The following is a 25439-nucleotide window of genomic DNA, read 5'->3' as shown; positions in this document are numbered from 1 at the left end:
TGCACCGAGGCCTGTACTCTGGAGTGGGATCGACTTGGAGATGGAGGGTCCGCCATGGTCTGGGGCGGTGTGTCACAGCATCATCGGACTGAGCTTGTTGTCCTTGCAGGCAATCTCAATACTGTGCCTTATAGGGAAGACATCCTCCTCCCTCATGTGGTACCCTTCCTACAGGCTCATCCTTACATGACCCTCCAGCATGACAATGCCACCAGCCATACTGCTCGTTCTGTGCGTGATTTCCTGCAAGACAGGAATGTCAGTGTTCTGCCATGGCCAGCGAAGAGCCCGGATCTCAATCCCATTGAGCACATCTGGGATCTGTTGGATCAGAACTTGCAGGTGCCTTGGTGGAAGAGTGGGGTAACATCTCATAGCAAGAACTGGTACATCTGGTGCAGTCCATGAGGAGGAGATGCACTGCAGTACTTAATGCAGCTGGTGGCCTCACCAGATACTGACTGTAACTTTTGATTTTGACCCCCCCAGGGACACATTATTCCATTTGTGTTAGTCACATGTGTGTGGAACTTGTTCAGTTTATGTCTCAGTTGTTGAATCTTGTTATGTTCATACAAGTATTTACACATGTTAAGTTTGCTGAAAATAAACTCAGTTGACAGTGAGAGGACAATTCTTTTTTTGCTGAGTTTACATCCCTCGTGGCGCTGTCATACTTTGCATTCATCCATGGGTAAACATTTACTCATCTGTAAAAAGCAGTTAATTTGAGTCCGTCAGTGTTAACCACACAAACTGAACAAAAACATTCAAATACACACACATATACGTTTCATTTCCCCACAATATATTTGTGACAAAGGGCATCGTTGTTGTGTGTGACTATGGAGCATTGGGCTGATGCTGAGCACAGAGTGGCTGCTGAGCTCTGAGGCTAGGACTCACGCGTGAGCCCCACATCTGACTGATAGTGGGCTCAGAACAGGAGCTATGTGATTACATCAGCACTAAACACAACACACTCCTGGTCATGGCCAGTTCAAAATGGCTTCTGATGTCAGAGAAGAGGGTGAGGGGACAGGGGATGTCACACAGAAGAGTGTAACTACAGTGGCCCCACTTAACCAGATTGTCAAACTGGAGCACAAAGTAGCTGGAGTGTACTATACACATCCAACAAGTCTACATCCAACCAACCCTCAAAATGCCTATACAAAGTCCTGGATTGATTAAGCCCACAAATGTGGTGATGTTTGGGGAGAGTTATGAACCAAAGCATACCAGTTCAAATGAAAGCACCTGATGGACAAAAGCCAGTCCAAAGTTCCTACTGTATAGTATGATATACTGCATTTCAGAGCAGTTTTGTCTCTCTGTAGTGTGACAGCAGAGAGTAGCAGCATGCCATGCTGTCACAGGATCAACAGTGAGCAGCAACATGGGTGTTTGGCAGCTCTCTCTTCAGCAGAGGAATGGGACTGATTGGGAGGAAGAGCACAGTACTGTCTTTCTGACTGGGCTGTGGTGAATTGGGGCGGCAGGGTAGCCTAGTGGTTAGAGCGCTGGACTAGTAACCAGAAGGTTGCAAGTTCAAACCCCGAGCCGACAAGGTACAAATCAGTCGTTCTGCCCCTGAACAGGCAGTTAACCCACTGTTCCTAGGCCGTCATTGAAAATAAGAATTTGTTCTTAACTGACTTGCCTGGTTAAATAAAGGTAAAATAAATAAATCAATTGTGTTGAATTGCACAGAGAAATATATGGCTCTTCAATAACAGGTTAAATTACCTAAATTACGCAACATTTCTTGAAATCAATGGTGGACATTATTTGAGCTGAAGCGAGAGACAATGAACTCAGACTTCGGAATGAAATGTTGCCTATTTACATCTCATATGTTGGCTATTTTATCTTGATACCTTAATAAATACATGTTGTGTTAATTTTGGCATGATGCCTACGTACTGTAGATAGCAAGCCCGTAATAAGTCAATAGGGCTAAATGGCAAGCTACTAGTAACAGTAGGTAGGGCGGCAGGTAGCCTAGTTAGAGTGTTAGAGTGTTGGACTAGTAACTGAAAGTTTGCAACAACAAATCCCAGAGCTGACAAGGTAAAAATCTGTTGTTCTGCCCCTGAACAAGGCAGTTAACCCACTGTTCCTAGGCTGTCATTGAAAATAAGAATTTGTTCTTAACTGACTTGCCTTGTAAATAAAAAAATAGTGACTGGAAAATGGTACAGTGAATGGGTGCTGTAAGTCAATAGGGCTAGCTAGATAGCCACAAAGAATTAGCAGCTACCCATGGGAAATGTACATTGCATAACATTGGTTTTAGGTCAGTTTTGCCTGTTTAACTAACTGGTTAGCTAGATTATTACGATTCACATATCTCACTGATAATTATGAAGTGAAATGTTTGCTTTGTGCATATCTTGTTTTGTCTATTGTTGCCATTATCCTGGCTGGAAGAAGGTTCAGTGAATGGGGAGGTGAAGCGTGAGGTAATAAAATAGGTGTGCCAGTGCTTCTCAAATGTATCGTTTTATGCATTCTCCACACTCTTGTCCTCACAAGAACGTACTCAAGAGAACGTGGTTGGAGAATGCACTCGGAGCATGACAGTGTGGAGCACGGTAGTATGCATATTGAGAATCACCCTCAGTTTATCATATATCCTGATGCCTAGTCACCTTACCCCTATACATATCTACCTCTATCACTCCAGTATCCTTGCACATTGTAAATATGGTGTTGGAACTGACCCTGTATATAGCTTACTTACTTCTCCTGTTCTTCTTATTTTAATTTCTTGTGTCTTTTTGTTCTACCTTATGTTATTCTTAGTGCTACATTGATGTTGATTACTGCACTGCTGGGTTTAGAGCTTGCAAGGAAGGCATTTCACTGTACTTGTGCACGTGCCATTAAAACTTGAAGCTTGCAACTATTCATGCACTTCCTCAAGGACTAAACAATTAGAACAAGACCGTACATGGACCGTAACCCGTAACGTTGTGAACCATGTTGAGTTGGTGTATTTGTATGGCTTCTATGGAAGATTATACTTCAGGATGACCAGGGCTTTCTGTGGTTTTCAAGGTTACCTTTGTGGATCCTACAAAAACTGCAGGAGCTTTTTGCAAACATCTTCTCACACCAAACAATCATACTATGCATCCATACCTGATACATGAAATCAACATTACTGCCCATATTTTGCAATTGTAATACAAGTAACTTTTCTGTGAAAGAAAATAGGAATAACAGTACAAGCCTAGGCCGATGTCTTAATATTCTTAGCAATAGGAGAAGAAAACGATCACAAATTACACCTTTTCTATTTGTGAGAGTTATTCACATCAATAATAAAGAGCAAGCAAATATGACATGAAGCCCAAGTGCAGGATGTTGGTGAAGCAGTAAGCAACTTGAAGAAGAAACCAAGACGATAGAGAGACAAGATAGTACCGGCATCAGCTATGTACCGGAAAACTCTCTATTCAAACCAGTAACCTACATCAAGAAAACTTGCATTGTGCAATAAAATACACAAAAAGAAAAACAGAAAACATTTCTGACCTGTTTTTAACCAAACTTTCCTACAGGGTATAAAGGAAATGTACCAAATATACACTACATGGCCAAAAGTATGTGGACAGCTGCTTGTCGAACATCTCATTCCAAAATCATGGGCATTAATATGGAGTTGCTCCACCCTTTCCTGCTATAACAGCCTCCACTCTTCTGGGAATGCTTTCCACTAGATGTTGGAACATTGCTGCAGGAAAGATTCATACCAAAGTTGTTCGATGGGGTTGAGGTCAGGGCTCTGTGCAGGCCAGTCAAGTTCTTCCACACCGATCTCAACAAACCATTTCTGTAAGGATCTCGCTTTTTACACGGGGGAATTGTCATGCTGAAACGGGAAAGGGCCTTCCCCAAACTTTCCCCAAAGTTGGAAGCACAGAATTGTCTAGAATGTCATTGTATGCTTCACTGGAACTAAGGGTCCTAGCCCAAACCATGAAAAACAGCCCCAGACCATTATTCCTCCGCCACCAAACTTTACAGTTGTCACTATGCATTGGGGCAGGTATCGTTCTCCTGGCATCTGCTTAACCCAGATTCGTCCGTCGGACTGCCAGATGATGGAGCGTGATTCTTTTCACTCCAGAGAATGCGTTTCCACTGCTCCAGAGTCCAATAAAGGGGCGGCAGGGTAGCCTAGTGGTTAGAGCGTGGGACTAGTAACTGAAAGGTTGCAAGATCGAATCCCCGAGCTGACAAGGTACAAATCTGTCCTTCTGCCCCTGAACGAGGCAGTTAACCATTGTAGGCTGTCATTGTAAATAAGTATTTGTTCTTAACTGACTTGCCTAGTTAAATAAAAATAGGCAAGCTTTACACCACTCCAACTGACACTTGGCATTGCACATGTTGATCTTAGGCTTGTGTGCGGCTGGAAACCCATTTCATGAAGCTCTCGACGAACAGCTCTTGTGCTGATGTTGCTTCCAGAGGTAGTTTGGAACTCGGTAAACATGTGTCTCCTAAGACAAATCCTTAGACATGCTCTCTGTACTCCTATTTGGGACAGTAAGCATAATGCAACAATGATAATGTATAGACAAAGTAATAGACAATGTAATAACAACCAGTTAGTATTTTTCTGACCTGCACAGAGGAATAAGAGCATTCAGCATGAGTAGATTTTGGGAAGGATAACTAGTATTGTATTGAAGGATGTGAAGATCAACCAGCGCAATTTACTCTAATTATCAAAGGAACTGTGGTAACCAATTTCACAACAATGGGTTGGTTTATTCTCAAATACTGCATATTCTCAGGAGTATCTATTTGAGTAGGTTATCCAACTCACCTGATGTAATTAAGATGATTTGAAATAAACACAAATAGCAGTGTTATTCTGAATGACTGTTCCTCAAAAGGTTCTATAGCTGCACCATCGAGAGCATCCGGACTGGTTGCATCACTGCCTGGTATGGCAACTGCTCGGCCTCCGACCACAAGGCACTACAGAGGGTAGTGCGTACGGCCCTGTACATCACTGGGGCCAAGCTTCCTGCCATCCAGGACCTCTATACCAGGCGGTGTCAGAAGAAGGCCCTAAAAATTGTCAAAGACTCCAGCCACCCAAGTCATAGACTGTTCTCTCTGCTACCGCACAGCAAGCGGTACCGGAGCGCCAAGTCTAGGTCCAAGAGGCTTCTAAATAGCTTCTACCCCCAAGCCATAAGACTCCTGAACATCTAATGAAATGGCTACCCAGACTACTTGCATTTCCCCCCTCTTTTATGCTGCTGCTACTCTCTGTTATCATCTATACATATGTCACTTTAATAACTCTACCTACATGTATATATTACCTCAATTACCTCTACTAACCGGTGCCCCTGCACGTTGACTCTGCACTGGTACTCCCTGTATATAGCCTCGCTATTGTTATTTTACTGCTGCTCTTTAATTATTTGTTACTTTATTTCTTTTTTTAAGGTATTTTTCTTAAAACTGCATTGTGGGTTAAGGGCTCTGAAATAAGCATTTCACTGTAAGGTCTACTACACCTGTTGTATTCGGTGCATGTGACAAATACCATTTATTTGATTTCATATTTCTGACTTAATGCAATGGACAAAGTGGGTCATCAACAAATGCCGTGATGAACACATAGCAAAGGAAGGAATACAAGTTGGCAACATCCATTGGGAGCATATGATCATGGTCTTCACAACCAAGTTATTGCAAGCTTCTTGACTGGTTGAATATAAACCTCCACCATATAAAATAGAAATCAATAGAAACCAATCAACAAAAATCTATATAGCCTACCCTACATAATACTCTTAGAAAAATGTGTTCCAAAAGGGTTATTTTGAGTTCCATGTAAAACCTTCTGTGGATATGTTCTCCCATGGGGACAGACGAAACACCCTTTTAGGTTCTAGATAGCACCTTTTTTTTCTAAGTGTACGAGCATTTGCTACATTGAATCCTTCATCATGATGCCATATTTTAAGAATGAATGAGATAGCATGTTGACGGAGAGGGTTATCACTACTATATCACGGTAAACAAATTCACCAAGCCTCTGAATGCGACAAGGCACTCAAGAAGGTTGAATGTTTTTGCAGACACAGCACATAGATTTTATTTCTAATGAATAGGCCTACACATGACATAACGGCGTTCGAGGATCGAGGCCAGGATACTTGTAATTGGCCAATGCAATTTGTATGTTCTCATGGCAAAGGCAGTCTATAAAGATATTATGAAAAATAAGCTTTGTAACATCTCAGCTAGCCTACAGACATGAGAGCAAATGCGTTATCCATAAGAACACACTAATTAGATCCATTATGCCATCCAATAAAGATAAAATCAAAGTAATTAATTTCGCATTGGTATAGGTGCGATTACACAGAAACAGGATAGGAAGGACAAACGGTTCCTTACCGATTCGAAGGCGTCTAATTAACCGGACGAATGTATTCCATTGCAGTTGAAGATGAGACGCTTGATGTTTTTGTGACAATAATAACCTTATAGCCTACATAAATCCTGTGTGATATTCGAGCTGCCCCACTCGCTATAGCTGCTGAGTATGGGGTATGATGGCGTTGTCTTTGCAGGGCCACAATGAAACTAACGGGACCAGTGGAGTGATTGACAACACCACCAGCCAATAGAATGGGAGGATGCTACTAGTAGTGAGGAACAGGGGATTGTAAACAGGTACCGTAGCCATAAAGTCAGTAGGCTTGGCATTTAGAAGATTATTGAGGTTGCGAGACTATTGCGTTAAGAGGTATTTCCATGACACTAGATTAATTTTGGGTCAAGACATGGCTGCCCATAATGAATGTTCATCAATAGATGGAGGGATGAAGTAGGCCTACTTCACATGATAGGGATGGAAAAATGTGATGTTTTAATTGACAACTGCATCAGTTCTTTAGAAAAGTGTGTGCCCAATTAACATACATGCCTACACGAATACCAAATGTTAGATACTTCTATAGTTGAGACGATAGACTAATAGAAAAATAACTGCTCAATACACGGAAAATGTGTACATTGTATTGTGGGACAAAGTTTTGTGAAGATCATCATCATCATCATCAGTGCGATTGAATCAAAGATTTTGGAATTCAATCAATGATTTCTCGCGTTGACACTGCGGTCTAATAATCATTGCGTTGGGGCGCCCTCTGCTGCCAACAACTACCAGTTCGTATTACTCAAACTGCTCCCTAGTTATCTCTCATTATACCTTCATAGAATTCAGGAAATTAGATCTGGATTATTCAAATACCAGTGAGATCAGATATGGAAATACAGTCACACTTATGAAACGTCTGTTTTTCAATTTGATGCCAATGTCAATGAAATAGGCACTATGGTCTCTACTCTAGAAACAGAGCTCTGGCAAGTAATTGCATAGTCCAAGTGGAATGAAAAAAGGCCTGTGCATACTCCTAATAATTTCACTTCACTGTAATTCCACACTGTAAATGTACCTTTAAAAAATGTCAAATGAGCCCAGGACACTGTTGATACATTCTCAGCATAGTACCAGAACAAATGTCAGTGCAGGCATGATATTCTAAGGAGATGTGTGCCTACAGCTGTACACTTGTTTCACACTAGCGTCTCTGTCATTTTTTACAATGCATCTTTTCACATCTGGGCTGTACAATGACAGTAAGCCTAATGTACATTCCACATCATAGACAATGCCACCACAACTGTTAAATATTTAGTCAAAGCTTTCACAGACAAAATACAGTACAACAGCTCTCTCTGGCTGTAGTGTGATGGGGGGATGGTCAGTGGGTATTTGCAGCTGTTCTTGGGATCCTCTGTTGTAGTCTAATTGAAATACCAGTTGTTGCTAATGTCCCCTGGGCAGCGACTCATTGACAGCAATATGTGTCAGATACTCAGTCTGTCAGACAGCACCTACCTGCAGTTGATCCCCCAAAACAAGTCTATTAACACTGGCATCTTATCAGCCCCTGTGCTGCCCCTCAACATTGACTATAGGCCTTTTTGAAATGACACACATCATAGCAAACATTGTTTAAGCAGAACTATATTGTACAAATGAAATGTGTTAGTATATATATATTTTTTTATCACATCATGGATAACTTCCCAATTTTACTTTGATTTTGTAAATTTGTAATACATTTGTATAAAAGTACTGATTCTACAGAATCAGGAAATGCATATGTTGTAACACAATCTCTGTGGTCATCATGCTTGTGCCCCATTACAGTACTTATCGTATATACAGCAGCTTTTGTAATACATTTGTATAAAAGTACTGATTCTACAGAATCAGGAAATGCATATGTTGTAACACAATCTCTGTGGTCATCATGCTTGTGCCCCATTACAGTACTTACCGTATATACAGCAGCTGATGTCAGACAAGAAGCAAGTACCACTTTCATCCAGAGAGTGGCAGTGATCACTAACACAACACATCGGACTCCTGTTGACTACTGTTACTAAACATATAGGCCTATTACAGTCGTTTGGTTACATGACTGTAAGGCAAACCCTGTGTTTCATCCCAAACAAGAATGTGCGGCTTTGCTCTCCTAAGCCTTACAATGACAGGGGAACAATTGATGCCTGTCAAATCATCCACTGCCATAAAAATAATAAGATCCACCCAAAGTACCACAGAGAGAGCATGTCATCACAACAGTCTTCTATTCTTCTCCACCCGATGTGAAAGATCTCAAACTCGGATCAGTCTCTCTGGTGTTACTGCTGTGGTTCAATTCAGCAATAAGGCACGAGGGGGTGTGGTATATGGCCAATATTTCACAACTAAGGGCTGTTCATAAGCACGATGCAACGAGGAGTGCCTGGATACAGCCCTTAGTCGTGATATATTGGCCATATATCACAAACCCCCAAGGTACCTTATTGCTAGTATAAACTGTTTACCAACGTAATTAGAGCAGTAAAAATGTTTTGTCATACCCGTGGTATAAGGTCTAATATACCACGGCTGTCAGACAATCACCATTCAGGGCTCGAACCACCCAGTTTATAATGTACTTTATATACTGACTGTAAGCACACAGAATGAAAGCCTTCAGCTGAAATGTTAATAATGTAATGTAGAATGTAAACTTCATGTTTGAAGAGAGGGCTTCCTAACTTGGAGTAACACTGTCATAACTGTTTTTGATTCAGTCCATCCATCTTTGTCTTGTATAAGGGCATCCTTGTCTTGAATAAGGGCATCTCTGTCTTGTGTAAGGGCTGATTACAGATACCACAGCTCATCTGCTGACCCTATAGAGACCTTTAACTGGGTCATCTTTGAGCTGACACTGCCTGTTCTCGGGGGTCAGTGTGCTTCTAACAGCTTAGCTTCCTCCAGTGTCTGACTGCCCCATACTGGACTTGAACCAGTGATCCTCTGCTTCGCAACACACGTCACCATCCTCCTTGACAACGTTCCACCGAAAATGATCTTCTTCTATAGCTCCCATCCTTGACATTTCAAGTTTGCTGTGGAGTGAACGGTATGTTCTTAACTCCGTTACATGGGCTCCGTTACATGGGCTCCGTTACATGGGCTCCGTTACATGGGCTCCGTTACATGGGGACCAGCAGATGGCTAGTATTTCAGCATGATTTTCTAACAAGCATTATGTGGAGCAGTTGTCCTATAGCCTGCTGTTCAAGAGAGTGCACACTTTTAAAAAACTCATCATGATCACAGACCAACATCAACTTCAAACACATTCACTTCTAAATTTAGAGTTAGGAATGTCTAATACAGAATCCATCAAGTAAACAAAATTCTATCTTCAAATAGAAAAAAATATTTAGCTATTCATCTTGCATACGTGTGATAGTTTGCATAAGTTGTCATCTATGCTCGTTCACAGTGTGGTCACTTTATACAAAATCACAATGCATGATGACGCCATTCGTTGGCTGAAACTGAGCTAACATCTTAAGGTGAACCTGTTAGGTATGAACAGCACTGTAGTGGTGCCTAGTCAGACAAGACAGACATTCAGGAAGACCTACTAGATAACAGACAGGGACAGGATGGGAGTGAGTTCCAGTCCAGGAAGAGGGATGCACCATCAAAGAAATGTGGATAAAAAGAGCACAAGGCTGTTGGCACCAAACAATGGTGTGTCCTTGACAGTATTTACAGAATCTGATAAATGGATATTTGATGCATAAATAAACTGTTACTAATGTACTTCATCATCAATCTAAATGTGAACTGATAGTCACTATAAAACATCAATATATAGTACATCTTTTCAAAACAAAAGAAAAATGTTTAAATATAAAATAAAACGGTATAAAATGTCAGTTCAGTGACATCAATGTCTTATGTACAAAATAGGAAATAGCTTTACAAGCTACACATTTGTTCAAACACTCTTAGCAGATATCTTACAACGCACAGTTGAGTTCCTTGGAGGAATGGTATTAGAAGTTCTCCAGATGACACGACCACAGGTCTCAAAGTATCAGTGGACTGGTGCCTTGTCCCACTCCTGGTTCTTCAGATGATGATGTCTGGGTTCCTTGTTGGACATTCCTCATAGAGGGCTGGCTTCATGTTCCCTTCCTCTGATTCCTCACTAGACGAGACAAGCGGATATCCTTGGATTACTATTAACATTACATGAACCTACAGGTAACCCCAGTTCAGCACTGTAATAACAGTTATAGTACAATCAGAAAGGTTGAAATGGCTGTTAACCCAAGCTAAGATGTTCACTCCTGGTTTCAAATGAAATACTATGTAATAGAATCTTCTCACTGTTTTCCCCTTCAATGGATAGAGATGGGATTCAGACCTGATGCTGGATCCCTCCACATCCTCAATGGTGTCAGCCAGGGGCTGGTGGGCTGTCTCAGGCAGTAGCAGGGTGAGGGCTGCACCTAGCAGAGTACACAGGCCAAACAGCACCATGGGAGCATTCTTACTGACACCCCTCAGCAGGTAGATGATGGGAGCCAGGACTCCCCCTGCCCTGGCACACATGGAGCTCATACCAATTCCACTCTGCCTGTGGAGCACAGAGGAGACGTGTTCAGCCAAAATAACTCCACATTGTCGCAGCACTGTAATTAAGAATGTGCATTAAACCCGTTCCGCCACATCTCCAAACAATTAACAACAGCTGCTCAGCTAGTCTGCTGCCTCTCTTCTTATTGTGGTTGTTTGGGTCAGAGAAATGTACACTAGGCAAATCATGGGAAACATCAGAATCTGATTGAAATGTTATGAATAGTTTGAATGGTTAGACACCGGGCAGGACACTTCCTGAAAGTGAGATATACACTACCGTTCAAAAGTTTGGATAGAAATGTCCTTGTTTTTTAAAGAAAAGCACATTTTTTGTCCATTAAAATAACATAAAATTGATCAGAAATACAATGTAGACATAGTTAATGTTGTAAATTACTATTGTAGCTGGAAATGGCAGATTTGTTATGGAATATCTACATACAGTAGGCGTACAGAGGCCCATTATCAGCAACCATCACTCCTGTGTTCCAATGGCACGTTGTGTTAGCTAATTCAAGTTTATGATTTTAAAAGGCTAATTGATCATTAGAAAACCCTTTCGCAATTATGTTAGCACAGCTAAAAACTGTTGTGCTGATTAAAGAAGCAATACAACTGGCCTTCTTTAGACTAGTTGAGTATCTGGAGCATCAGCATTTGTTGGTTCGATTACAGGCTCAAAATGGCCAGAAACAAATAACATTTTTCTGAAACTCGTCAGTCTGTTCTTGTTCTGAGAAAGGAAGGCTATTCCATGCGAGAAATTGCCAAGAAACGGAAGATCTCGTACAACACTGTGTACTACTCCCTTCACAGAACAGCGCAAACTGGCGCTAACCAGAATAGAAGAGGAGTGGGAGGACCCGGTGCACAACTGAGCAAGAGGACAAGTACATTAGAGTGTGTAGTTTGAGGAACATATGCCTCACAAGTCCTAAACTGGCAGCTTCATTAAATAGCACCCGCAAAACACCAGTCTCAACGTATACAGTGAAGAGGTGACTCCAGGATGCTGAGGTTAGAGGTTCTTGAGGTTAGACCCACAGAGAACTGCTCATTAAAGTAACTAACTTTGGCCTTCCGGATAGCCTGCGTGCACTTATTTCTCATTTGCCAACGACAGCCAGTCAGTCTAAATATTTGTGTGCCGAGCCTTTTGCCAAATGGTATTCTTGAGATGGAGTAACTCTACCAGATCACGGTCGAACCAGGGGCTGAACCTGTTTTTAATGCATATTTTCTTTATGAGGGCGTGCTTGTTAACAATACCACTGAAAATATAAAAAAAGAAAATGCAGATAATATTGCTGATATTATACCAATTTACAGAGACCAGGTAATGAAGGAAGGCTTGCTCATTAAAGTTTTTTAGCACGAGTCTATGACAAATCAGGACAGGTAATTTAACTGAGCAGCCATTCAGAATACTCTTGTGACTTCATGCAACAGTTGTTTCAGCCCTTATCAGAAGTTCAAAAGTTAGGGTTAAGAATTAACAGACCTTTATACACCCATTGAGTCAGTGTCGACTATTGCAATGAGGAAACACGTTATTGGCATTGGTTGGTAAAAGATGTGTCCACATGAAAAAGATCACACGCAACATTTACTTATCCATGTAAAATGCAATGAAGAAGTATTACAAAACTTAGCTTAATATATCAATACTTTTTGCTGACTGAAGTGGAAACAGTTCTATTTCAAATACTTGTTTTGATGTCTCACTATGGATACACCTGGCCATGTCCACAAGCTCGAAGAAACCAATCACACAGTGTCTGTTCGAGAGACACGTCGAATGGTGAATGAGGTGAGCCTCTCTCCTTTATAAAATGAGCCACTTGCCTGCCAAGTTAGTCATTCTTGCCTCTCTTCCTTGTGGAAGTGACTGTGTTCACTAAAGCTCTCCTCAGCGCGACTGGATTTCTGTTTTTGCTACTGAACTGTTTTCAGGCGAACCATGAAGTTAACACTGCAGAACATAGTATTTCAGCTCCTGTCGATAGTGTTGAGTACCGACCAAATTCATTTTCTACCCGTCAGTCTCTAACTCTCAAGATTTGGTTAGGCTATCGCTGCAAGGCTTTAGCTAACTTGGCTAACTAGCTGCAAGTCTAGCCAACCATGCTGAACAAAGGACTAACACAGATACTTCCCGATGAGCCCTGGCAACTCCGCAGTGATCTTTTGACCCAGACGCACAGAGTAAATCCATGGCCCTCTGAACATGGCCTGTGAGGAGGAGAATCTGAATGCGACTTGCCTCTTGGAGTCTTCTAGACTACCCAGGAGCCCCTTCTACACGCTCACTGTATGAAACAATGGCGTGTTATCGTTCTTATGACATACCTTCTCAGCCCTCAACAACAAAATTAAGGTCACAGAGATATTGACAGAGTCAGTTAGAGGATTAACTCCAAGGATGGTTAGACTCATGTTGTGATCTAATGCTCTATTCCTGAATGATCCTGATGGAAAACAGCCCAGACATCAGCAGTCCACATTAGTCAGCAGAACACTCCAAATGTGTGTCCCAAATGGCACCCCATTACCTATGTAAATGAATACTTTTTTTAGGGCCCATAGGGCTCTTGTTAAAACTAGTGCACTATATAGGGAATAGGGTGCCATTTGAGTCAGACGCTCACCTTATGACAGTAGGGAAGACCTCTGCTGAGTAGACGTAGACGATGGATAAGGAGGCGGTGATCCCAAACTTCCCCACCATAGCCAGGACAGTTCTAATAATGGAGAGATCTGTGTATATGTGTGTGTGTGTTGGGGGTGTGTGTGTGGGGGGGGAATAAGTGATGGGGTGAATGGGGGAGAAAAATGATGGGGTTAGAGATTAAACAGGGGGGAAGTGATGGGGAGAGATTAAACAGGTAAATAGCTAGGCTATTTGTGTATAGCATCTGAAGCTCCAGGTTACATTACTGTGAATCACTCTCCAGCATTCCTACTGGAGACCGTAACCACCTAAGGTAGTGTAGATCCTACTGGATACTGTAACCTCCTAAGGTAGTGTAGATCCTATTGGATTCCGTAACCACCTAAGGTAGTGTAGATCCTACTGGAGACCGTAACCACCTAAGGTAGTGTAGATCCTAATGGAGACCGTAACCACCTAAGGTAGTGTAGATCCTACTGGAGACTGTAACCTCCTAAGGTAGTGTAGATCATACTGGAGAACGTAACCACCTAAGGTAGTGTAGATCCTACTGGAGACCGTAACCTCCTAAGGTAGTGTAGATCCTACTGGAGACCGTAACCACCTAAGGTAGTGTAGATCCTACTGGAGACTGTAACCACCTAAGGTAGTGTAGATCCTCCTACCTGGAGAGATAACCACCTAACGTAACCACCTAAGGTAGTGTAGATCCTACTGGAGACCGTAACCACCTAAGGTAGTGTAGATCCTACTGGAGACCGTAACCACCTAAGGTAGTGTAGATCCTACTGGAGACCGTAACCACCTAAGGTAGTGTAGATCCTACTGGAGACCGTAACCACCTAAGGTAGTGTAGATCCTACTGGAGACCGTAACCACCTAAGGTAGTGTAGATCCTACTGGAGACCGTAACCACCTAAGGTAGTGTAGATCCTACTGGAGACCGTACCTAAGGTAGTGTAGATCCTACTGGAGACCGTAACCACCTAAGGTAGTGTAGATCCTACTGGAGACCGTAACCACCTAAGGTAGTGTAGATCCTACTGAGAGTAACCACCTAAGGTAGTGTAGAACCACCTAAGGTAGTGTAGATCCTACTGGAGACCGTAACCACCTAAGGTAGTGTAGATCCTACTGGAGACCGTAACCTAAGGTAGTGTAGATCCTACTGGAGACCTAAGGTAGTGTAGATCCTACTGGAGACCGTAAACCTAAGGTAGTGTAGATCCTACTGGAGGTAACCACCTAAGGTAGTGTAGATCCTACTGGAGACCTAAGGTAGTGTAACCTCCTAAGGTAGTGTAGATCCTACTGAGAGACTGGAGACCGTAACCACCTAAGGTAGTGTAGATCCTACTGGAGACCGTAACCACCTAAGGTAGTGTAGATCCTACTGGAGACCGTAACCACCTAAGGTAGTGTAGATCCTACTGGAGACCGTAACCACCTAAGGTAGTGTAGATCCTACTGGAGACCGTAACCACCTAAGGTAGTGTAGATCCTACTGGAGACCGTAACCACCTAAGGTAGTGTAGATCCTACTGGAGACCGTAACCACCTAAGGTAGTGTAGATCCTACTGAGAGTAACCTCCTAAGGTAGTGTAATCCTACTGGAGACCGTAACCACCTAAGGTAGTGTAGATCCTACTGGAGACCGTAACCACCTAAGGTAGTGTAGATCCTACTGGAGACCGTAACCACCTAAGGTAGTGTAGATCCTACTAGTGTAGATCCCTGGAGACTGTAACCTCCTAAGGTAGTGTAGATCCTACTGAGAGTAACCTAAGGTAGTGTAGATCCTACTGGAGACCGTAACCTCCTAAGGTAGTGTAGATCCCTGGAGACCGTAACCTCCTAAGGTAGTGTAGATCCTACTGGAGACCGTAACCACCTAAGGTAGTGTAGATCCTACTGGAGACCGTAACCTAAGGTAGTGTAGATCCTAAGGTAACCACCTAGTGTAGATCCTACTGAGACCATAACCTAAGGTAGTGTAGATCCTACTGGAGACCGTAACCTCCTAAGGTAGTGTAGATCCTACTGGAGACCGTAACCTCCTAAGGTAGTGTAGATCCTACTGGAGACCGTAACCACCTAAGGTAGTGTAGATCCTACTGGAGACCGTAACCACCTAAGGTAGTGTAGATCCTACTGGAGACCGTAACCTCCTAAGGTAGTGTAGATCCTACTGGAGACCGTAACCACCTAAGGTAGTGTCTTCAAGTGTACGGCTGACATGACTTCCATGAGGGCCCCGGTGGGAGTTAATAACAACTCTACACCCAGGAGGTTAAGTCAGTAACAAACTCTGGTTATTACAAAAGGAGCTAGTTATATAACATTTAAATGTGGCTTGCATAAGTTTTTCAGTTTCGAACATAAGCCAAGTTTCAAGCCACAAAGACTTTCCATTGACTACTAGCTAAGTACTTATAAACAAGGCTATAAAACTACACAACTATGACATCATTCAAGGACTGCCATGGTTTAATTACACTGGTAAACAACTTAATTCAAGTCAACTGAAGTCTTTTCAGGGCCAGGAGGATACTGTAACTCGTCATGTAGATCAGGATGTGTTTAAACGTCTTAAAGCCGTATTGACACACAGCAGAGTTTTCTATGGAATGGTCCATACCATCAGGAATGAAGATGGTTAGCAGGCAGGCCAGGCCTCCCACAGCGAGGAAGGCTAGCTGGGATATCCTCCTGGAGCGGTTCAGGGTAAAGAGGGTGATGGTCCTGGCGGGCATCTCCACCAGGCCAAAGATCAGCTGGGTCAGGTAGATGTTCATCCCAAAGTCAGAGATGTTCAGGGACAGGCCATAGTAGACCAGCACGTTGACAAACCTGGACAGACACAGAGATGGAATGGTGGAGGAAACACTGGTGAGGAAAGGGAAAGATTAATAACATCGCTGTCACTGCAGTGAAACAAGGACTCCTTTCTTCTGCTGGTTTGACATAAGCCTATCATGCAAAGTGGAAAGATGTCTGGGAAGCAGAAATGTCTCTCTAGCCACCTACTGGATAATTGAATCAAAATCAAGGTACTTTCTAACAGACTAATATTACAGTATATACCTCTTGTAAACTGTATTTGACACGGAATATAGTGCAACATTTTACAGTAGTGATATCTATTGACAATGTTTTCTACATTAACACTCACTTCTCAGTGCCTGGGAAGCTACGTAAAGTATTCCCATTCAAATAATAATCTTTCAGTGTTGCCTCAGTGAGTGATACACTGCAATTCAAATGGCTTACACAGCAAGCATAGTGACCTGAGGAGGCCTTAAGAAGCCTGTGCAGTAAACAGTTCTGAGAACTACATTGGCGTACCACATCAAGGGAATCAACCCATAATGAAAATAGTTAATAAAGAATCATTACTGTGAATGATACATGAACGTTATGAATTTTTGGCAGAAACAGAAATCTCAATGAAACAGTAGTTGATACAGTAGATTTGATTAATTCTTGTTTGCCCCACAACAGGATGTGTCCTGACAAAGTTCTACTGCGAACATCACACGGAATACTGGGAATGACACTCACCACAGGTAAAACATGATACATGAATTCCTCCTCATTTTTGGCGTACGGACCAGGTCAATGACTGTGTCCTTTTTCCTCTCCTCCATCTTCACCATATCGTTGTACCCCTAAAAAATAACAAGAGTAGATGAGCCCTGAGCATTTCACCTGATGCTTCTCAGAAAAGGAATGACCTCATCAATGCAAAAAGCACACCAATGCAACTCATATAATTTGCATGTCCCGCATGCCTACACAGCATAGAGGACAGCATGCAAAGCACTTTAATATGCTCAGGTTTTGGCGGTATTGCGCTCAACATTGCCTGTACATAGAAACGTTGTTTGGCAAGTGCTTTAATCAAGGCTGTTGGAATTTCATAATGATCAATGATAGCTTAATCTCGTCCACCAGCCGGCTATTTCTCTCTATAGCAATTAGCCTTGGGACAAGGTTAATGATACTGTACTAGCTTCACAACAACAAAAAACCCACCTGATCCTCAATGTCCTCCTGAGTCCAGTTACTGTATATATGTGTGTGTGTGTGTGTGTGCACATGCGTAACCACACCTGATGTATCTCTATGTCCTCCTGAGTCCAGTTACTGTATATATGTGTGTGTGTGTGTGTGTGTGTGTGTGTGTGTGTGCACATGCGTAACCACACCTGATATATCTCTATGTCCTCCTGCAGGGGTTTGCCGTTCATCAGAGCAGCTTTCCTGATCAGATCCATGGCCTCCTCGTTCCTCTGGTTGGCCATTAGCCACCGAGCCGACTTGGGTAGGACCCTAAGAATGTAGAGGAGAGGTGTTGACCCACAAGCATAAACAACTACATATGACTCTCCGCATAAGTTTGGCACCATGGGAACAAGAGATAATAACATGAAGATACATTTAGTCATGAGGCAGGATATAGGCCAATACTACTGCTAAAATATTAGAAAAAGAAAATAAAATAATTTGGTACTATGCACACAATTTTGCAATTTAGATATACTTTAGGTATTCCCAAATGGCATTCAATGACCCATCTGGTTTTGATTATTGATGAAAAAAGAGAGTTCCTCTACATTCTCTTGAATTTCCCCTTCAGTGAGTTGTCTTGCTAGCCTGGAATCTAAACTGAATGATCTTTTCCCTTCATGGAAGATATTGAAAGTGAGTGATATTCCGTGTGTATTTAAGGCTACAGGCGTGCTGCAGCTGGCCAGTGACTCACCAGATGTAGAAGATGAAGAGGAAGCCTGGTGCTGAGATGGCCAGTTGGAGCTTACGCCAGTCTCTGATGAGGTAGGCCAGGCCTGCCAGGGTGATGTAGCCGAACCCAAAGAAGTAGTCTGTGATGATCCCAGCTAGCATCCGGTGCTTTGATCCTGTCCACTCTGTGCCTGGGGGCAACAACAGAACAGTATAGAGAGTAGAAAACACCTTATCATCTGAATTTTTTCTTAGATCACAAGTCAAAGTGTTATTAATGTTTCGTGTGTGTGTATGTGTGTGGTGTGTTTGAGAGAGAGAGTGAGAGGGAGCGAGCGAGAGAGAGACTAACCTAAAACAAATGCGTTCATGATGACAGCTGAAATAGTTGTTCCAACCACAAAGCGCAGAAAGACATAAATGTAGAAATTTGGGGCAAAAGCAGCACCAACCCCAAAGGTTGACTGGATAGTCAAACCAACCAGGATGATGTTCCTGCGTCCAAACCTGAAACAAGAAAGAGGTAGCAGCTACTCTTCCTGGGGTCCGGCAAAATTAAGGCAGTTATACAATTTTAAGAACATTACAATACATTCATTACAGAATTCACACTAAGTGTGTTGAGAATGAATTAGACTGTTAGGGAGCGGGGGGGAGTGTTAGGGAGTGGGACTGTTAGGGAGTGGGGGGAGTGTTAGGGAGTGGGACTGTTAGGGAGCTGGGGGGAGTGTTAGGGAGTGGGACTGTTAGGGAGCGGGGGGTGCTGCAAATTAGATGCACTCTTTAAAATACCCCGCGTTAAATGCTTCAAATGCTTTTGACCTTTGACTTTGGCCAACAAGAGTGCATTTCAAATGAAATCACTGCCGCCTATAAATATCAATGAAGGAGACAGCTAGTACTGAAATAGTCTGTACAGACATTTTGTCTGTGTACTTTCTATGAATAATCCTAGATACACAAATAAAATATACTCGCAAATGTACATAGAAATAAAAGCTGCAAAGTGTTCATTGAGCTCAATTTTAGTTTTACTTCACCTAAACTGTGACTGACCTCTCTCTTTATATTTGTTTAGCATTACCTTTTATTAAGTTTGTGACCTACCTACAATAGATGTTCCATGGATCCTCAGGCTCTTCAATTTATCTGAGCCAAGCTAATTATAAATTACATTAAAAATACATAAGTATCACTGGTGGAAGACGCATGGTTGTTTTACACTTACTTATCAGCTAAGGAACCAAACAGCACGGCGCCGACCAGAAGACCAAACATGTAGATTGAGGAACCAATGTTGTTCAGATTGGCATTATCACACACCAGATCCCACTGTCAAGGACAGAGGGTTCAAATGAGATGAAATGCTACATCATATTAACAAGCCCATCTGTATTTTCACCTACATTCTTTATAAACCATGTACTAGGTATAACATTTCAGATTTCAAATGATACTATATCCTTTTTTACCAGGCTTTTGTCCTTGATTGACTATACCTAGCCTATTACACTGTGAAGGTTCACACTCGCACAACACGGTAACTGTATTTTGACTGTGGTGTCCTACTCCTTTGCCCCTGAGCAATAGAAGCCTGTGAGCACCTTGCTTCTCAACAGATTCCAATAGAAGCCTGTGAGCACCGTGCCATTCAACAGATTCCAGTAGTAGCCTGTGAGCACCTTGCCATTCAACAGATTCCAATAGAAGCCTGTGAGCACCTTGCCATTCAACAGATTCTAATAGAAGCCTGTGAGCACCTTGCCATTCAACAGATTCCATCTAAACATCCTTCAGGGCACTGACATCAATCAGGGTGGAATGTGACAAAAAATCTGAGTTATTATAGATCATACAGACAGCCTCCAACAGTGGGCCTCACAGTGAAGGTCTGATCCCAGTGTTTATAAATCATAACAGGTTCTGCTGGCTGGGACCATTCCACTATGGCTACTGTCGCTGTGTGAGGGTCTGTCACGTGGCAACACTACACTGTTACATAGTAGTGAAACATGCTCCTAGGGAAAAATTTGTTCGACAAAACAAACTGCAGAGGCTTCATGTGAATTCATCTGACAATGTGGGACAGAGGGTAATGATCATGTTTGAACCCGACAGACAGACAAACAGACAGAGAGAGAGACTGACAGAGACAGACAGACAGACAGAGAGACAGACAGACAGACAGACAGACAGACAGACAGACAGACAGACAGACAGACAGTAAAATCACTGAGTTAAACATAGTTCCAGAAAGAATACAACACACGGTGACACACCCCTGTAGTTCCAGAAAGAATACAACACACGGTGACACACCCCTGTAGTTCCAGAAAGAATACAACACACGGTGACACACCCCTGTAGTTCCAGAAAGAATACAACACACGGTGACACACCCCTGTAGTTCCAGAAAGAATACAACACACGGTGACACACCCCTGTAGTTCCAGAAAGAATACAACACACGGTGACACACCCCTGTAGTTCCAGAAAGAATACAACACACGGTGACACACCCCTGTAGTTCCAGAAAGAATACAACACACGGTTGACACACCCCTGTAGTTCCAGAAAGAATACAACACACGGTGACACACCCCTGTAGTTCCAGAAAGAATACAACACACGGTGACACACCCCTGTAGTTCCAGAAAGAATACAACACACGGTGACACACCCCTGTAGTTCCAGAAAGAATACAACACACGGTGACACACCCCTGTAGTTCCAGAAAGAATACAACACACGGTGACACACCCCTGTAGTTCCAGAAAGAATACAACACACGGTGACACACCCCTGTAGTTCCAGAAAGAATACAACACACGGTGACACACCCCTGTAGTTCCAGAAAGAATACAACACACGGTGACACACCCCTGTAGTTCCAGAAAGAATACAACACACGGTGACACACCCCTGTAGTTCCAGAAAGAATACAACACACGGTGACACACCCCTGTAGTTCCAGAAAGAATACAACACACGGTGACACACCCCTGTAGTTCCAGAAAGAATACAACACACGGTGACACACCCCTGTAGTTCCAGAAAGAATACAACACACGGTTGACACACCCCTGTAGTTCCAGAAAGAACACACGGTGACACACGGTGACACACCCCTGTAGTTCCAGAAAGAATACAACACACGGTGACACACCCCTGTAGTTCCAGAACACCCCTGTAGTTCCAGAAAGAACAACACACGGTGACACATACACACACGGTGACACACGGTGACACACCCCTGTAGTTCCAGAAAGAATACAACACACGGTGACACACCCCTGTAGTTCCAGAAAGAATACAACACACGGTGACACACCCCTGTAGTTCCAGAAAGAATACAACACACGGTGACACACCCCTGTAGTTCCAGAAAGAATACAACACACGGTGACACACCCCTGTAGTTCCAGAAAGAATACAACACACGGTGACACACCCCTGTAGTTCCAGAAAGAATACAACACACGGTGACACACCCCTGTAGTTCCAGAAAGAATACAACACACGGTGACACACCCCTGTAGTTCCAGAAAGAATACAACACACGGTGACACACCCCTGTAGTTCCAGAAAGAACACAACACACGGTGACACACCCCTGTAGTTCCAGAAAGAATACAACACACGGTGACACACCCCTGTCCTGAAGTTTCAGTGCTGCTGAGTTGTCTTGTTTGTGGTCACACAGAGTTCGACATAACAAACGGCAGAGGCTTCATGTGAATTCATCTGAGAATGTGGGACAGAGTGTAATGATCATGTTTGAACCCGACAGACAGAGAGACAGACAGAGAGACAGACTGACTGATTGATTGGCTGACAGAGAGACAGACAGACAGAGACAGATAGACTGACAGAGAGACAGAGAGACAGAGAGACAGACAGACAGAGACAGACAGACAGACTGACAGAGAGACTGACAGAGAGACAGAGACAGACAGACAGACTGACAGACAGACTGACAGAGAGACTGACAGAGAGACAGACAGAGAGGTTGCCCTGTTTTACTGCACCACCACTTACTCACCTCGGTTGCCACGGTGCTGTGGAAGGTCTCTTTGCTGTATTCCCATCCCCCTTGACAAACCCCGGTGATGTGGTCATCGCTAAGGGCCAGGGCGGTGCTGTGATTCAACTGGGCTAGCGGGGTGCTAGGGACCCCCCCAGGGGCAGAGCAGGACAGGTCAGGGTCATCGTCTGGGCCCGTAACCAGGCTGAAGTTGAATGCGTCTGAGCTGGCGGGCAAGGCCCAGGTGGTGTTGTTGGAGCGACAGAGATGAGGGGGGACGGCCCCCGTGAAGACCGATATCAGCATGTGGAACGCCAGCAGGACCTGGGGGAGGCAAATCCACACATACAAGATCTTCTGGAACTTGCCAAAGCCACCGATATGAGAAAGAATCTCGTCAAAATTCATGCTTCTTTCCATAGCTGCTATTTCAATGCAGACGCTAGCCTAATGTATCATCACAGATACAAGAGGTCTAACAGAACAGTGCTCTCTCAACTTGCCAACAAAGATTTTAAACTTCTGAATGGATTGAAAGTGGAGTGGACAGACGGCTGAGAGGCAGCTGACACCTCACAGAGCTCAGGTTAAACTACACAGGCTGGTTTGTGTTATTCTCATTCAGTCCTCATTCAGATGAAGTCACACCTGTCTATGGTGTAGTGAACCCTGAGCGCAGGCAGGCTGCTGCCGCTGTCTGCAGTGTTGTGAACTTGAAGCACTGCATTTGCAGGGTAATATAACCATTCTGTACGGGGAGGGAGGGCCCTAGATCCTGAGGGTGGAGTCTCAGCTCAGAGGGAGGAACTGCTCTTCGTGCTGGCTGAGTGACTGCATTTGTTAAAATCTCTCTATACTGTATATCCTTTACTCCCCATATTTCTGCTTTTTTGCATGGTGAGAGTCAGAAATGGTGGAATAAGTCATATTTGTGTGTGTGTACAGGTGTGTATGTGTGTTGTTGCAACAACGATGAAAGCTATAAATCCACTTGACTGCCTCCTGGGACACTACAGTTGCAAAACAATATCAGTGGAAAACTAATACAGTTCTAAAGAAATGCAGATTCCATCTGGTATCCAATGATTCATGTTACATAGAGATGCCTACAGTGGAGAGCTGGCTAAACTGGTCAGACAAAAGCAACAGATTAATGCCATGGGAAGAAGGGATTAAGGTTTGTCCCCCTGACACCAATAAAAGAGCTGCATTCTGGCAACTCCATAATTATCCATCACCCTGGCTCCCGTTCCTCGGTCTTATCATTTTATCCTTTCCCCTGTTGTGGATTCCCATGTTTGAATACGGCGAGCGCTCTTTTCTCTTAGTGAGCTGCAGCCCATTGCTCTCAGAGGACATCCCAAATCACAACCATTCATCAAAATGGAACAGAACACCCAGGGGTAACCAGAGAGGGGCTGACGTTCTGCATTCTTTTGAGAGGTGTGGGACTCCAGTTCCGGGTTTGCGTACTATGCAAGGACAATACACAAAACACAAATGCAAACATCTACAGTATATGACCTCTCCTAAATGACAACATTAAATGAATGAATGACAACATTGCACCTAGGAAAGGACATTAAAGTCGGATGTTTGAATGGCTGCAACTGACTATCATTATCATAATCCTCAGACTCACATGTGAAACTCAGCATGTGAAGTTTTCCTGTGTCTAAAGTGACATAAGCTGCATTTAGACAGAGAGACTAAATCATGACATTTTTTCCACTAAATGGTCTTTTGATAAATCACATCAGATCTTTTCAATTTCATTGAAACGATGTTGAAACAACATTGATTCAACCAGTGTGTGCCTAGTGGGTATGCATTAGTTCCTGTAAATGGCTGTGTTGTAGTGAATAGGCAACATAAGGTGCATTGCTTCTTTATCTGGAGAGGAGAACAGGAATCCAATTGTTTCTCAGTGATACGGATGTGGAGTGCCATAAAAGGCAAATGCTGTCTTCATAAAGATGACCACAACCAAATAAGAAGTCAATCAATGACAAGGATAGCAAAATACTGAACAATAGCATTTACCCAAACATGCAGCAATTTCTAAGATTTTACTGAGTTACAGTTCATAAAAGAAAATCAGTCAATTTAAATACATTCATTAGGCCCTAATCTATGGATTTCACATGACAGGGAATACAGATATGCATCTGTTGGTCACAGATATCTTTAAAAAAGGTTGGGGTGTGGATCAGAAAACTAGTTAGTATCTGGTGTGACCACCATTTGCCACATGCAGCGCAACACCGTCTTCGCATAGAGTTGATCAGGCTGTTGATTGTGGTCTGTGGAATGTTGTTCGACTCCTCTTCAATGGCTGTGCGAAGTTGCTGGATGTTGGCGGGAACAAGAACATGCTGTTATACACGTCAATCCAGTGCTCAATGGGTGGCATGTCTGGTGAGTATGCATGCCATGGAAGAACTGGGACATTTTCAGCTTTCAGGAACTGTGTACAGATTCTTGTGACGTGGGACCGTTCATTATCATGCTGAAACATGAGGTGATGGTGTCGGATGAATGGCACGACAATGGGCCTCAGGATCTCGTTGTGGTGTCTCTGTGCTTTCAAATTACCATTGAATTCATCAGATGGTGCCAGAGAGATGGTGGATGTTTTACTTCCTCCTAACAGATTGTGTTTTTATGTTAGTTTTTTTTAACGTTATTTGTAACTACATTTTTTACTTCTTTTGTACATAACGCTGCTGATACCGTCTCTTATGACCGAATATAACTTCTGGACAGCGAACTGGCGTCGTGGTAAGACAAGCGGTGGCGGACTATGCATATATGTAAACAACAGCTGTTGCACGATATCTAAGGAAGTCTCAAGGTTTTGCTTGCCTGAGGTAGAGTATCTCATGATAAGCTGTTGACCACACTATCTACCTAGAGAGTTTGCATCTGTATTTTTCATAGCTGTCTA

At 43.0% G+C, this 25439-nt stretch overlaps 2 protein-coding genes and 1 long non-coding RNA gene across 5 annotated transcripts in view; 1 reads left to right on the top strand and 2 right to left on the bottom strand.

Annotated features, from left to right (window-relative positions):
- The window catches only part of LOC112250060 (tyrosine-protein kinase Fyn), a 75791-nt gene extending 67824 nt beyond the window's left edge, over positions 1-7967 (bottom strand). For all 3 annotated transcript variants that reach the window (XM_042321610.1, XM_042321609.1, XM_042321611.1), the window contains exon 1: positions 6439-7967. The gene's annotated coding sequence lies outside the window, so the exon portion shown is untranslated. The remainder of the gene's footprint in view (positions 1-6438) is intronic.
- Positions 7968-9740: 1773 nt separating this feature from the next.
- On the bottom strand, positions 9741-23187 carry LOC112250059 (solute carrier family 22 member 6-A). The gene is made up of 10 exons (XM_024419899.2): positions 22511-23187; positions 19697-19800; positions 18821-18975; positions 18491-18659; positions 17934-18057; positions 17287-17393; positions 16364-16575; positions 13702-13810; positions 10839-11051; positions 9741-10619 (listed from the first exon to the last, which is right to left on the bottom strand). Exons 1-10 carry the CDS (start codon positions 22910-22912, stop codon positions 10541-10543), a joined length of 1674 nt encoding a protein of 557 aa, XP_024275667.1. The 5' UTR covers positions 22913-23187; the 3' UTR covers positions 9741-10540.
- LOC121846494 lies at positions 14689-14979 on the top strand. Its single transcript, XR_006083375.1, has 3 exons — positions 14689-14715; positions 14807-14867; positions 14962-14979. It is a non-coding gene; the product is annotated as an uncharacterized LOC121846494 (long non-coding RNA).
- Positions 23188-25439: the final 2252 nt, after the last annotated feature.

Source organism: Oncorhynchus tshawytscha, linkage group LG05 (assembly GCF_018296145.1).
Source record: "Oncorhynchus tshawytscha isolate Ot180627B linkage group LG05, Otsh_v2.0, whole genome shotgun sequence".
NCBI classification, from domain to species: domain Eukaryota; kingdom Metazoa; phylum Chordata; class Actinopteri; order Salmoniformes; family Salmonidae; genus Oncorhynchus; species Oncorhynchus tshawytscha.
Note: the sequence above shows the minus strand (reverse complement) of the source record. Positions and strands in the feature narration are given on the sequence as shown.